This window comes from Pogoniulus pusillus, chromosome 20 (genome assembly GCF_015220805.1).
Source record: "Pogoniulus pusillus isolate bPogPus1 chromosome 20, bPogPus1.pri, whole genome shotgun sequence".
NCBI lineage: Eukaryota > Metazoa > Chordata > Aves > Piciformes > Lybiidae > Pogoniulus > Pogoniulus pusillus.
The window spans coordinates 4,561,981-4,576,152 of record NC_087283.1 but is presented as its reverse complement, the minus strand read 5'-3'; the positions used below and the strand labels follow the sequence as shown (position 1 = coordinate 4,576,152).

General features: G+C 41.5%; 1 protein-coding gene across 5 annotated transcripts in view; it reads right to left on the bottom strand.

Moving 5' to 3' along the window:
• WWOX (WW domain containing oxidoreductase) overlaps window positions 1-14,172 on the bottom strand; it is a 539,956-nt gene that overhangs the window by 505,708 nt on the left and 20,076 nt on the right. For 4 of the 5 annotated variants that reach the window (XM_064159955.1, XM_064159956.1, XM_064159957.1 and 1 more), the window contains exon 5: window positions 7,190-7,296. In XM_064159955.1, the coding sequence (XP_064016025.1) occupies window positions 7,190-7,296 (107 nt within the window). Of the gene's footprint in view, window positions 1-4,221; window positions 7,039-7,189; window positions 7,297-14,172 lie in introns of those variants that run through there. The other variant, XM_064159959.1, reaches the window with a different exon arrangement.

Sequence of the window (14,172 nt, the reverse complement as noted above, 5' to 3'; positions counted from 1 at the left end):
ACAGAAATAAATCACCAAAAGGATCATTTCAACATTACTATGTAGAAAATTCTGCTGACTGGAGGGAAAAAAAAATAAAGAATGGCAAGGTACTGTGGCTTCTCTCAAAATTGCATTTTAGATTATTTTTATATATATATGTGTAGCAGATGTTGGAAGGTGAACAGAATCACGAGAGCAGAAATAGTTGAATCAAAAGACAACTTTGTCTTTACTGGAGGCAAATTCACTGTGCTAAAAAGTTTGCAGTCTCATAGCTACGAGACCACTCTGTTGTTTTCTATCGTTTCCTACAGCATTCTAAATTCATACATTAGCTCAAAATTCCAATCTAGCCTAGATATCCAAAATTGAAGACTGAACTTAGCGTAAACCATACCTTCCCAGACCATTTATTTGCCACCTTCAACACATTTTCAAGAGCAATGACTGTCTTGTACATTCTGCTGCATTCATTAGCTGTATTATTGCCATCAAAAAAGTACTCTTTTTAGATGTGCCAACAACATAACCCAGAAACTTAACAACAAACACTACAAAATGGTTATGTTTAATAAATGAGGATTAAGGAAGAGGGCAAAAACTGAGTTCTGTGAACACTTTGTACTAAATTCTTTGCTTGCTACCGCCACAATGGAAGTCGATTTCACAGCATAGTGAGCATCAAGTATCATGGAAAGTGAATCTCTGCAGAGCCAAGAAGAGCAAAGCCACAGGCAGAGATCTGAGCTATCTTCCTGTACAGTCTGACATCCATAAGAAGAATTAGTATTTATTATCTTTGTTTTATGCAGCCAATATTTCGTATTTCACCAAGTACAGCACAGCCTTAATCACTCCTGGTGTAACTGACTGAAAAGCTGAAAGTACAGTAAAAAACACTATACAAAGGTCCAAAAATGAATGTCATCCTTCTTCAGATAAATAAAAGGTAAACTATAGTGATATTTTTGAGAAATGTTGTCCTTTTTATTCACTTTTGCATATAGTGCTCACTTTTTTTTTCATCCCTGCTATCAATTGAATCAGAACAAATAATTAGCAAAAGAATCATACTGAGAAATGAAACATACATCAAATTAATTAAACCTTTTTCATTTTTCCCTGATTACCAGAAATATCTGAGACCCTAGATGCTTGGAAAATGCCCATCAAATCCTTTAAAGCCTCCTGCACTCACTCACGCCAACTGGCTTTTATATTCCCTATATGTAATTACTTTAAAATATCAGTGTATTCATCATACAATTAAAACTCTACCTCTCACAGAGCAACAGTGCAGAGCAAACTACAGGTGAAGATGCAGGTATGAAACATTTCAGCTGCAGCTAGCACATCACCTCCCTAACTAAATGATATCAGTATTCTGAGGGATGCCCAGCCCTGAAAGTTAAGGGCTTAACACATCTGCTATATAATTCAGACTCTGTTTTACAGTGGTTTCATTACTAACCATAAAAACTGTAACAGTGGAACTGTATAAACAAACTGAACAGTGTTTTTACTGTAAAACATGAATGTAATATAAATATTTGCCTTTCCCTTTTCTCAGCTCTCTGTAATGAGAGCAAATTCATGCCATATGTTTGTAGTGTACAAGAAAATGGATCTCAACAATTCATCCATGTAAATATTGGTTAAATTGTTTAATGTTTTTAACTTTGTATGGGTTTTGGGTTTGGTTTTTTTTTTTTTCATATAAGCACAAATTTCCCTGCTGATCATTAAAAAGACTCATGCTCTTGTCAGCAGCTAGAGTGACTCATCTGCAGCTGTTTTTGGAGATTAATCTGGCAGGAGAACTTGAAGATCACAGATTTCTCACTGATAACAAGATCAATAGCTCTGACAGGTTCAGTCACGTCCCTGTGGAGAGTTACCATCCCACAACAGAAGTCCTCCAACTGAAAGGAATAGCCACCTCCTTGCGTTAAGAGAGTCTATCAGCAGGGTATTACATTTAGTTTTCCTTACTGCTGTGTATACACACTGCTACTGCCTAAAAAATTACATATACCATTATTTAACAATTCACTGTCCATCTGTGTTTGGAAAATAACTTCATAGCACACATCACTCTCTCAAAGTGTCCCAGTTGAGCAGACTACTGGCAGGAACTTAATGAATTCTTGAACATTATGGCCAAAGTCTGGCTGTACTTTCATTGTTTCAATCAGTTGTTACTAGCACCAGCAGTGATTAATGCTTATACTATCAATCCTCTGCTGTAACACAAGGTCCAATTCCATTGCAATTAGTTAATTAAAAGATTCCTTCACCCCAGAAGGCGCCGCATCACACTCTCAACAATAAAAGCATTATACTCAGCAGCAGCAATAAAGCCTTAGTTTGAGTGTCTGTGACTGCCTGAAGCAGAATTTTTTTTATTGCATTACCAGTTAGCTTAATAAAAGACACTGTCTCTTCCTGCAAGGCCTTTTCCCTCTAAGCAAGCTTTGGTTAACTACTTTTATCTTGATTCTTCATCACGGTCACCACTCAGAGCACTGTAAGATGAAACATGTCTACACATTGCAGGCTTTCACGAGTGGTGGCATGAGAGCAAACAATGTATAGTTTTAGAATATCATGCTTTGAAATAAAGCAATTCTTTGCTGTCAAACAACAGCACAATAATGGAAATAATCTTTTTACACAAATGTATGTGCTTTACCTGTATGATATTCTGAAATACTGGAGACTTTTAAGAGATTACTTTTTCAGATTGTTTTTTAAGAGATTCTCTTTTTTAATATAGCACCACTTGGAAAGCAGGTCTGCACTAAAAGACTCCTTCTGTTCATTCAGTATTTACTACACCTCCATACCCTTCTCTTACACATTCTTCAGGTTTTTTCCATAAATGAAAATGTGCCACTCATCATGATGAGATGTCCTCTCTGAATCATTAATGCAACTTAATTCCAAGAGCAATTTAATGAGCTGATTTTAATGCAGTCGTACAGTCTTGCTATGAAAATCCTCTATTAATAGTCTGAAAATTTACAGACTGCTATCAAGCCATTCCTTGCCTAGCTTACATTTGTGCTTGGGATTGCCCCAACCCAGGTGTAGGACCTTGCACTTGGCCTTGTTGATCATGAGGCTGACTTGGGGCCACTTCTCAAGCCTGTCCAAGGTCCTCTGAATAGCATCCCTTCCCTCCTACGTGTCAACTGGACCACACAGCTTGGTGTCATTTGCAGACTTGCTGAAGGTGCCTCAATCCCACTGCCCATATCCCATATCACTGACAAAGGCGTTAAACAGCACCGGTCCCTGTGCCACCCCCTGAGGGATGCCACTTGTCACTGGTCTACATTTGGACAATGAGCCATTGACCACAACTGTGTGGTCATCCAGCAAGTGGTGAATCAAGGATACCAGTGGAGAAAAACAGATCAGATCCCCTTCCTTGAGAGCAAACAGACAGTCAACACATGAGAACTATTGCCCATGTTCTGTGTAAACATGCCAAATTTGCTTCTTGTCTTCCTGCACTTTACAGGATTATAATTGGAATACAAAGACTCACTTATCAGGTTTTAATTTCATTCAGTTACTTAATCAGCAAGAATATAAATAATTTCTTAGGTAAAGAATACTTTCGGGGAAAGGAATACGGCAAGGAGCCACGTTTATTTTGTTGGCTTTCTTCACAGCCCTTCTCTTTTTTCTTGTCATTATCTTTACCTTGTAAGTCTCTACATATAAAGCAAAGTCTTTTTTTTTCTTTTTACAGTTTAATCTCATCTTCCATGTAGCTGTAGGCTTAACACTGAGGAATAATTACAAATGAAGCACACTTTTTATGAAATATTAAACTTACAATTTATCTTTTAATATCTATTTCAAAGCCAATTTGACAGGAATAAATAAATGAGAGCTTCTCGGCAAGAAAAGTTGTGATTTATGAAATATTTTTGTTCATTCATATTCTGAAGTATTTTCTTGAGAATACCACTAACATCTGGAGCCACACAGTCTTATCCAAACATTCTGCTCACACTCAATTAGAAAATTATATCAATAATAATGTAAAATAAATTACCTAGCTTCTCTTCCTGGAGCATAGATTTCAGTGTTCGTCAGAGCAACTCAGTGTACAAACAGCACCGCAGTGTTTTTCATTAAGCCTTAAAGTCAATTAAGCTACGAATTGGAACAATCATTCCTCCTTTGCAAAGTATTGATATTTTTTTTTCTTGGCTGCTTTCAGGCCTTTTCACTACTCAAGGAGAGATTTATGTTTGACAATTTCTTTCTGATTAAAATGAATCATAACTCTCGAATTCTAATTTCCTCTTTCCTGAGCAAGAAATTATCAAACGGCTTTAAATTGATATTGAACGTCATCATGCATGAACAACATTCATTTTTGAGATATCAAATGTAAAAGCTATACTGATCTCTCTCTTTATCTGCTTCTTTTACATGCTTTCTCTTCCTTTTTCTCTCTCTAGGCATATAAAGCATGAGTGCAATAATACAATGAACTACACCTCTCTAACAGTTATATGTGACAGACTAGCTCGACCTGTCGCATTAAAACTTGTCACAACGTTTTATGTAAGGCAATTACACTCTATTTGCAGTATTAGAGAAACACTGATGGAGTTTAGGAAGAAAGTAACTGGAACACTGCAAATAAATGTCAGTTATCTAAAGTAATTAGCAAGTATGTATGGGTAATCTCTACTCAAATGGCTCAAACTCTAAGAAACAGCTCTTCAGACATAAATAGCTGAAAACGAGGATTCCTAGATTTGTTTCCAACAGCCAATTAAGATCAGCTGCATTTTTTAAACATAATGGCAAGTAACATGAAAAAATGTTTCTTTTCTCTCTAGTTTTACTTAAATAGTTCACACAAATAAGAAAAAAAAGGAGGTTGGAGATTGAGTTAAAGTTAAGTCACTTCATCTCAGAAATTCACAAGAAAATATAAGACAAGCAAGTAGCCAAAATGTTGCCGAAAATGCTACCTGAGGATCATGAACCTGAGGCTTTGTAAAGCTGCATTTTTGCTTAAACATGTTCCAAACTGAAAAGTAAACCAATTTCCTTCAAATAATCTTGCTTTTCCTAAGAATATGGCAGACACAACACTGTGGATGCTCCAAAGCTCTTTACAGCAGGATAGTTGCAGCTATGTACCAAGAATCCCTCTGAACCAGAGCTTGCTGGCATTTGTCTTAAACTCTTTCATTTTAGGAAACCATTTTCAATTAACATTATCCTGTTCCACTGTTACACCTATAAGCTAAAAATTGATATTTTACATCAATATTTTAGTACTATTATCAATCAATCAAATTAATCTTTGTCCTTTCATTTTCAGTAACTGACTTTGGGGCAGGGTTTTGTGTTTATTTTCCTCAAGATTGCTTACAACTTGATGTAAATTTTAAGCATCTTGTAATTCATCAACTAATTCTCTCCTGGTTACACACTCCAAGTAATTAAAGTTCAGTAATAACTTATTCTTTCTGCTCCAGCACCTGCATTTCATTTGTTTATTTTCCCAGAGCCATAAATCTGAGGGACTGTCAAAGTGCCATAATATTAGTGCAATAATCAAAGTTAATTAGTCCCTCTCAATAAACAACAACAAAGCCATTACAAAGATGCATTGAAGGTTTTCCAGCTACCCAGTTTACAGCTGAGATTCTTTCTGAACAATTACAGTTTAAAAACTGTAAGTAAATAAATATAGTGTTTGTGAAGTCATCTGACCTTCAATGATCTTCATTCAATTAACAATTCATTAGCTTTTGGTGAGATAATATAGGTATTAAGGCAAGTGCTCCTGAACTCCCAGTGCCTTCAAAGTGCTCAGAGAATTAGAATTAGGACTCTTAGAATTAAGAGGGGGGGGAGGGTAATGAAATAGTTTAAAAATTAAAAGGTGTTCAGTACTACATTTTTTTAGTTCCATGAAAAAACATATATTTAACTGGGTATTTTCCCCTTCAAATCCTTTACTATAAAACATTAATCACACAGGCAAGAGAAAAAGGCCTACATGCAAAGGCTGTTTCTTGAAGAAACTTGTGGCTACAAAAATGAATACCATTACAAGCATCACTTATTTGGAAATACTTGTAAATAAGCACTGTTTGGTTTGCACTAATATTATAATTATTTGCAGATTGCTTATGTGTAAATATTAATAGTACTGAGCACTCTCCCACATCATCTGGGAGCAGTTGAAATGTTTTTGGAGCTTGGGAAATAAAGCTAAAACACTCATCACTAAATTTAGCAGGAAAAGAATTCTGAGAATCTGATCCTGTGGTTTATTATTCAAGTAAAGTGTCTAGGACTGTGTCAACAGATTATCTCCTGGAAGTCTGCAGTCATAGCAAGCTCAGACAAGAGCAGTCTGCAATACTTACTAGCAAGTAAATGATTGTGGAAGGAAAAAATTACAAACAATGGATAAATTTTAATAGGGGTCTTAGAAGATTAAAAATAAAATTAAACAAAAAAAGAGGAAATTAGGAGTCAAAGAGAAACAAGGGAAAAGAAAGCACAGAGGAACTTGTATTTGCATGGCAGAATGCAAGAAGAGTGACAGAAAGAGGAAGGAAAAGACATCGATACACAGTGCCTGACGGTGGTGCTGTTGGGCCTGATGGACTAGGAAAAACAAAGGGAAAAACACTCTTGGTTTTGAAAAATGTTAATAATGATCCTCTGAAATTTCTCACAGTATAAAAGCTATGGACAACATAGAGACTCTCCCTAATATCCAAGTGTGTACATTCTCCTTCGACTAGTCAAACACTTTGGTTCCTCTCACAGTATAAAAGCTATGGATGACATAGTGGTTCCCTCCAATATCCAAGTATGTACATTCTCCTTTGACTAGTTAAACACTTTGGTTCAGGAAATGTTCTGTCCAATGAACTATAAAGCACGCCTCAGTGGCTCTTTCAAACATTTCCACTCTCACAAAGCATCTGTACGTAACAGAGAACAGTGTGCCAAGCCTTGTGCTCCAATACAGTCATGCGAAGTGAAAAACCTCCATCACTGAAAAGGATATTATGAAATAAGACAAATGCCTTCTTGCTTAAGACTCCTGCATGGCAATATAATATCTGTTTCGCTGCCTGTACTGCACAAAAGACTTCACGTCTTGCTGAACACGGCGTAGCGTTAGCCACTATACCCATTGACTTACCCATTCCTCCAGAATGCGTTGTACAGCCTCATTGCCTCTGGATATACTTCTGCAAGCCAGGATAACGTGTGCCCCATGCAGTGCAAGAGACTTGGCGGTTTCAAAACCTGTGACAAAACATTTGCCTAGTCAGAAATATACCTCAGCCACAGAGCAAAGCTACAAACTCAGCTGAAAGGGTGAACTAGACACTTCAATACACAAACGCTACCTGCAGCCTGGCTTCTTGTGTGTAATTACCTGGAGCTAGCTTTTAAAAGCACATATAAAAAAGCAGTAGACACCTCAACTTCAGCAGGTCTTTGGAACAACAACTGTATGTATTTTGTGTAAAACAGGCTTGTGGTCTCCAAAGAGCAGGCTTGATTTCTCTGCTTTGGTGCTGCAGCTCTCGGGAGAGCAAGACCATTTATCCCTCACTCGTTTGGTTGTGGAGAAGGGCGACAAAGCTGGTGAAAGGCCTGGAACACAAATCCTATGAGGAGAGGCTGAGGGAGCTGGGGGTGTGCAGCCTGGAGAAGAGGAGGCTCAGGGGAGACCTCATTGCTGTCTACAACTATCTGAAAGGACATTGTAGCCAGGTGGGGGTTGGTCTCTTCTCCCAGGCAACCAGCAACAGAATAAGGGGACACAGTCTCAAGTTGTGCTGGGAGAAGTATAGGCTGGATATTAGGAGGAAGTTCTTCCCAGAGAGAGTGATTGGCATTGGAATGGGCTACCTGGGGAGGTGGTGGAGTCACTGCTCCTGGAGGTGTTCAAGCAAAGACTGGATGAGGCACTTAGTGCCGTGGTCTAGATGACTGGATAGGGCTGGGTGCTAGGTTGGACTGGATGATATTGGAGGTCTCTTCCAACCTGGTTGATTCTATGACTGATGAAAGATTACACTTGGCAATGTCACACTGAAAGTGATGCAGTATTCTAAAACTGAGCTCCTTAGATGCACAGATACTCCTTGATTCATCAATCTGAGGACCACTGTGGCAAGGAGAATCATCCAATGGGATGTCCACCTAGCTGAGAGAGGCATTGTGTAATGTAATGCATTCCAATTAGGCAAGTTTCAACTACAAAGGATGAATCAAACTGAAATGCCCAACCATCTGAGTATGTAAAGAGGTTGAAGAGTGTGATGGTTTGGGTGTTCCGCTCCCCCCCCCACTTTGGAAATCACCCAGACTAGACACAGCCAGCTCTGGAAATGGAATGAAGCTTAGAAGCTTATTATTTACAACTTAGCTAAATATACAAGCAGATATTTACAGTATATACAGAAATATACAAGGTAAAAGGTAATACAGAAACACAACTCCCCTCCCAGAAACCTGAGTCCCCAGGAGGGGCTCTCAACCACCCCTTCACCTTCCCCCTGCCCCAGCCCCAAGGAAGAATGCAGGTTTCAGCTGTATGACACCAAAAGCATGTCCATCTTCTCCTCTTAAAGACTTCTCACCAAGAAGCCTATTATGATGGCCTATCTCACTTCCAAAACACCCAGGAGCAACAGAATTCAGGTGCAGCACAAGACTTAGGTTTAGAGAAACAGCCACCCAGATAAATGTGTACCATCTTCTGCAACACATACTGACAGCATTTAAGTCCAAGCAACTTTCTGGTATCTCTTTTAGAGCCATGCATTGTGCCAAGTCACTTGAATTGCCTGGGGAGCTCACGGCATGCACACGAGCTAAGCTAGAGCACATGCAAAGAAATCCTCGGCTTCTAATCTCACTTTAAGTGCATTTAGCTATTTTTGTCATGTAACTAATATAAGACATGCTGTACCATAGACTGATGGAACATTTTGGGTTGGGAAGGTCTTCCAAAGGTCATCCAGTCCAACACCCCTGCCACCAGCAGGGACATCCTCCACAGGTTGCTCAGAGCCTTGCCAAGACTGACATGGAACACCTCCAGGCATGAGGCCTCACCTACCTCCAGGCCAACCTTTTCCACTGCCCTCATGGTGAAGAACTCATTCCTAACACCCAATCTAAGCCTATTCTTCCCTAATTCCAAACCATTATCCCTGTCCTACCACTATAAGCCTCTGTGAACAGTCCCTCTGCAGCCTCCTTGTAGGCCCTCATCAGGTCCCGGCAGGCCGCTCCCAGGCGTCCTCAGAGCCTTCTCCTCTGCAGGCTGAACACCCACAGCTGCCTCAGCCTGTCACAGGAGAGGTGTTCCAGGCCTCTGATCACTTAGAGGCCCTGCTCCAGACCCACTTCATCGGCTCCACAGCCTACCTTTGCTGAGGCCTTCAGAGCTGGGCACAGCCCTGCAGGCCAGGCCTGCCCGGAGCAGAGCGGAGCGGCAGAATGCCCTCTCCAGCTGCTGGCCACGCCGCCTGCCACGCAGCCCAGAGTGCCACTGGCGAGCACACATTGTCAGCTCGTGCCCGCCTTCTCCTCCACCACAGCGCCCAAACCCTTTTCTGCAGAGCTGCTCTCAATATCATCATCTCCCAGCCTGGACTGACACCTAGAATTGGCCTGACCTAGGTGCAGGGCCTTACACTTTGCCTTACTGAACCTCCAGAGAAGGGCAGCAAGGCTGGGGAGGGGCCTGGAGCACAGCCCTGTGAGGAGAGGCTGAGGGAGCTGGGGGGGTGCAGCCTGCAGCAGAGGAGGCTCAGGGGGGACCTCATTGCTGTCTACAACTACCTGAAGGGAGGCTGTAGCCAGGTGGGGTTGGTCTCTTCTCCCAGGCAACCAGCAACAGAACAAGGGGACACAGTCTCAAGTTGTGCTGGGGTAGGTCTAGGCTGGGTGTCAGGAGGAAGTTCTTCCCAGAGAGAGTGATTGGCATTGGAATGGGCTGCCCAGGGAGGTGGTGGAGGCACCATCCCTGGAGGTGTTGAAGCAAAGCCTGGCTGAGGCACTTAGTGCCATGGTCTGGTCGATTGGCTAGGGCTGGGTGCTAGGTTGGACTGGATGATCTTGGAGGTCTCTTCCAGCCTGGCTGATTCTATGATTCCTAGCAGAGCACTATCACCTCGCTGTATGTTCACTGTGCTGCACAAGAAACCCACCACATTTATTCTCATTAGCTTACTACATTCTTAAAAACAATTTGCAACACCTGAGCACAGAGTTCTCTACTGTGACACAAATTCCTAAAGCTCACAGGCAGTTTAATTAGCTAAGCATGAAGATATTTTGCTAACCCCACCCCGTATCACACTGTGTGAAAGAAGAAATTCTATTCCATTCTCTATTACAGTTAGAACCATAGGATGGTTTGGGTTGGAAGGGACTTCAAAGCTCATCCAGTTCCAACCCCCCACCACAGGCAGGGACACCTCCCACTACAACAGGTTGCTCAAGGCCTCATCCAACCTGGCCTTGATCACCTCTCCAGGGAGGGAGCAGCCACAACCTTCCCTGTGCAACCTGTGCCAGTGCTTCACCACCCTCACTGGAAAGAGTTTCTTCCTAAAAGTTCATGACTTTATTCTTATTATTAATCAAGCAGAGATGAAATTTAGCCAAGTAAATGACATGCTACAAATTTAGCTACTTTTAATCCCACCTTATTTTTTCCTGTGAAGTTGGAGATCAGTGTTAAACACTCCTTTTTTGGATGTACTTGCTCTTTTCTGGGCTACCAAAGGAAGATTTTTTTGCCCTTAAGCAGATATGAAATTATGTGCTTTAAAAACAAACAAACAAACCAACAAACAAACCCACTCTTTTCTGAGGCTTTTTAAGCACATTTCATCCTTCCATTCAAAATACTGCCACGGGTCAAGTGTTAGTGTGTCACCCCATCAGACATATTTCAAACCACTCATTCATGAACACTCTTGCACTATATTTAGGACAGCCAGACTTATGTAAAAGGACAAAAACAAATCCAGATACTCCAAAGCACATAAAGATTCCAGTTCAACTACTGAGCTACTGTCTGTAGCAACTAGAGTTACTGGGGGAAAGGGTGACCAAACCATCCCATGTCAAAGCCAATGACCCTAATAAGCACCCTGGGCCTGAAGTGGGACAGCAGGCTGTGAAGAAGCAGCTGAAGAGAAGGATAAGGGAAGCCCAGTTAGTAAACCAGCTTAAGCAAAGCATCAACTTAAGTCTATACACTTGAAGAAGGCCAAAAAGAAAGCCAGGAAGGAACTTTTTACAAGGGCTTGTAGTGATAGGATGAGAGGAAATGGCTTTAAGCTTCAGCAGTGTAGATTTAGACAGGATATCAGGAAGAAATTCTTCACATAGTGAGGGTGTTGAGAGACTGGAACTGGATGCATAAGGCTATTGCGGATGCCCCCTCCTGGAGGTGTTCAAGCCCAGGATGGACGAGGCCTTCAGCAACCTGATGTAGTGGAAGGTACCCCTGTCCATGGCAGGCAGGTTAGAACTAGATGATCTTTAAAGATCCCTTCCAACTTAAACCATTCTATCAATCTATGAATCCTTCTATCAGTGTGTGGAGCGTAATGCATAAGGCATCTTTTCAGACCATCTACCAAATGATATATATCATAGAATCATACATGAAACATGAATACCCAGGTTAAGACATATGTAAGGATAAACAGTACAGCACAGCTCTCTGCATCAGCACTATCCTAAAGGACTGGTATCAGAACTAAGAGAGATGAAAGTGGATGAGCTTTGCCACAGATATTTAAAGCCCTTCAGCCTGTTACTCAGAGCACAACTTTTTTTTCATAAAGGCTCAGAAATTAGCACTCAATTTCATTTTTCATCTTCTATGAAGATTGATCAATTGAATGCTCTCATATTCTTGTCTATCTGCAGTTGACTCCTACCACTGAATTTGGTGACAAATTTCAGCTAGCAGTCTCAATTAACAAGCAGTTAGCATCGCTCAATTAGTGCCAACTACACTGTGTCAACATCCACCAGATAATAAGTATGTGGCTCTGTCAAACAGTGCAACCTCCTCTATAAAACAGAGAAAGAGGTTCACTGAGTGGAAAAGTAACCCAGTGATTTGTTCAAACAGGCAGCATGCAGTCCATTTAGCAGTGGGGACATTTGGTAAAGAATTTGCATTGAGCATTTCCATGTTTCAAAACACTCCTGTATTTTGAGTATAAGAGTTTGAATACACAAGAAATTCAAAACCATTTCAGGCAATAGCAAGCTCTCTTCATCTTCTCTCCCTTCTCCCAAACACTCCCAGATACCTTGGATCTGTCACTTAGAACACATTTGAAACACAGCAAAGGTATCTTCCTTTGCAACAGCTTAGTAAAAGCCTACAGGGTTTGTTCATCTCCAGTTTCTTCAAAATTCACATCTTCCTATCTCTCCACTGATGAAAGGGCTCTGGAGGTCCTGAGATTCTAAAACATCTTCATGTGTGCTTGAATTTGGAAACAGGATGTTGTCAGCCTGGAAATTCCTGAGAAATAGAAATCACTGTCACATGCTGGGGCCTGGCCCATGCCTATCAGGCTCCTCTCAGGACTGTTCAGTATACAGAGGAAAAGAAGACCTCTGAGCCTACAGCCAGGCCACAGACATGGCAGCTACACCAGAGAGCCAACCTGTGCCAGCACCAGTCACCCCTCTGCAGGAAACACAAGGAAAACAGCTCATCCTGCAAAGGATGAGGACAAATCAGGGCCATCACAGGAACAAGAGGAAGAACCAGAGGTAAACATCTGATCTATATCCCTGGGTGAGCCGTGGGACATATGGAAAGACTTCAGCCACCACCCAGGTGAGCCCTTTGTCACCTGGCTGCTCCAACACTGTGACAGTGGAGTCAGCAGTTCAGAGTAAGAAGGCAGGGAAGCCAAGCAATTGAGATGCCTAAGGAAGTGCATTGACAAAGTTATCATAAAAATCATACAAACTCTCAGCCTCTGGAGACAGCTTCTAGCAGGTGAAAAGGGTAGGTAGCTCTTCAAGGAAGTTATGAGGAGTCATCTGTGAATCCCCCACAAAAGGTTGCAGAAGCTGCTGAGGGAGGTGAATTGAATCTGTTTGAAGAGTTGAAAGTTATCCAACTGGTTTTAGATACTCCTGAACAAGGAAAACAGCCAATGCTCTAACTTTATACAGACTCATGGATAGTGGAATGCTTTGTGGGTGCAGCTACAGCAATGGAAGGAAAACAACTGGTAGTGCAGAGGTAAACTCATCTGGGCAGCTGAACTGTGGCAAGATAGTGCTGCTTGGGCAGAGAACTTGGTGGTCAAAGTACATCATGTGGATGCCCACGTATCCAAGAGTCAAGCCACTGAAGGACATGAAAACAACCAGCAGATAGCTCAAGCTGCTAAGAGTACAGTGCCTCAGGTGGATCAGGACTAGCAACATAAGAGTGAATTATTTCTATCTCCATAGGTCCATGATACCTCAGGCTACCAAGGAAGGGATGAAACATACAATAGGCTCAGGACCAAGGGGTGGACACTATTGCACAGGCTATCCATGAACATGAAATGTGCTGCAATCAAACAGGCCAAGTGGGTAAAGCCTCTGTGGGGTGGGGTGCAATGGCTGAAATAGAGATATGGACAAGCCTGGCAGATTGATGCCATCACTGCAAATGCTGTGTGCTTACAATGGTAGAAGCAACCACTGGATGGCTGGAAACAATCAGTGCCCCATGCCACTGCACAGAACACCATTCTGGGTTCTCAAAAACAAGTGCTATGGTGACATGACACCCCAGAAAGAACTGAGTCAGACAATAAGACTCTTTGTCAAAACAGCCTCATAATGCTTGGGCCAAGGAGCATGGCACTGAGTGGGTATATCATATCTCCCATCAGAAACCAGCTCCTAGGACAGTCAAACATTACTATGGTCTACTACAAACCATGGATAATATCCCAGGGAAAAGTTAGCCCTGCTTCAAGTAAAGGCAAACCCACCCGTGGGATTGCTTTTGCCTAGAGAGCTGGGTGAACCTGGTAGGTGATGTGGGAGGATGAAGTCTGTTGCGTACCACAAGCTGATCTCACTTCACCCCCACCTTATTGTTGCTATTCTTAA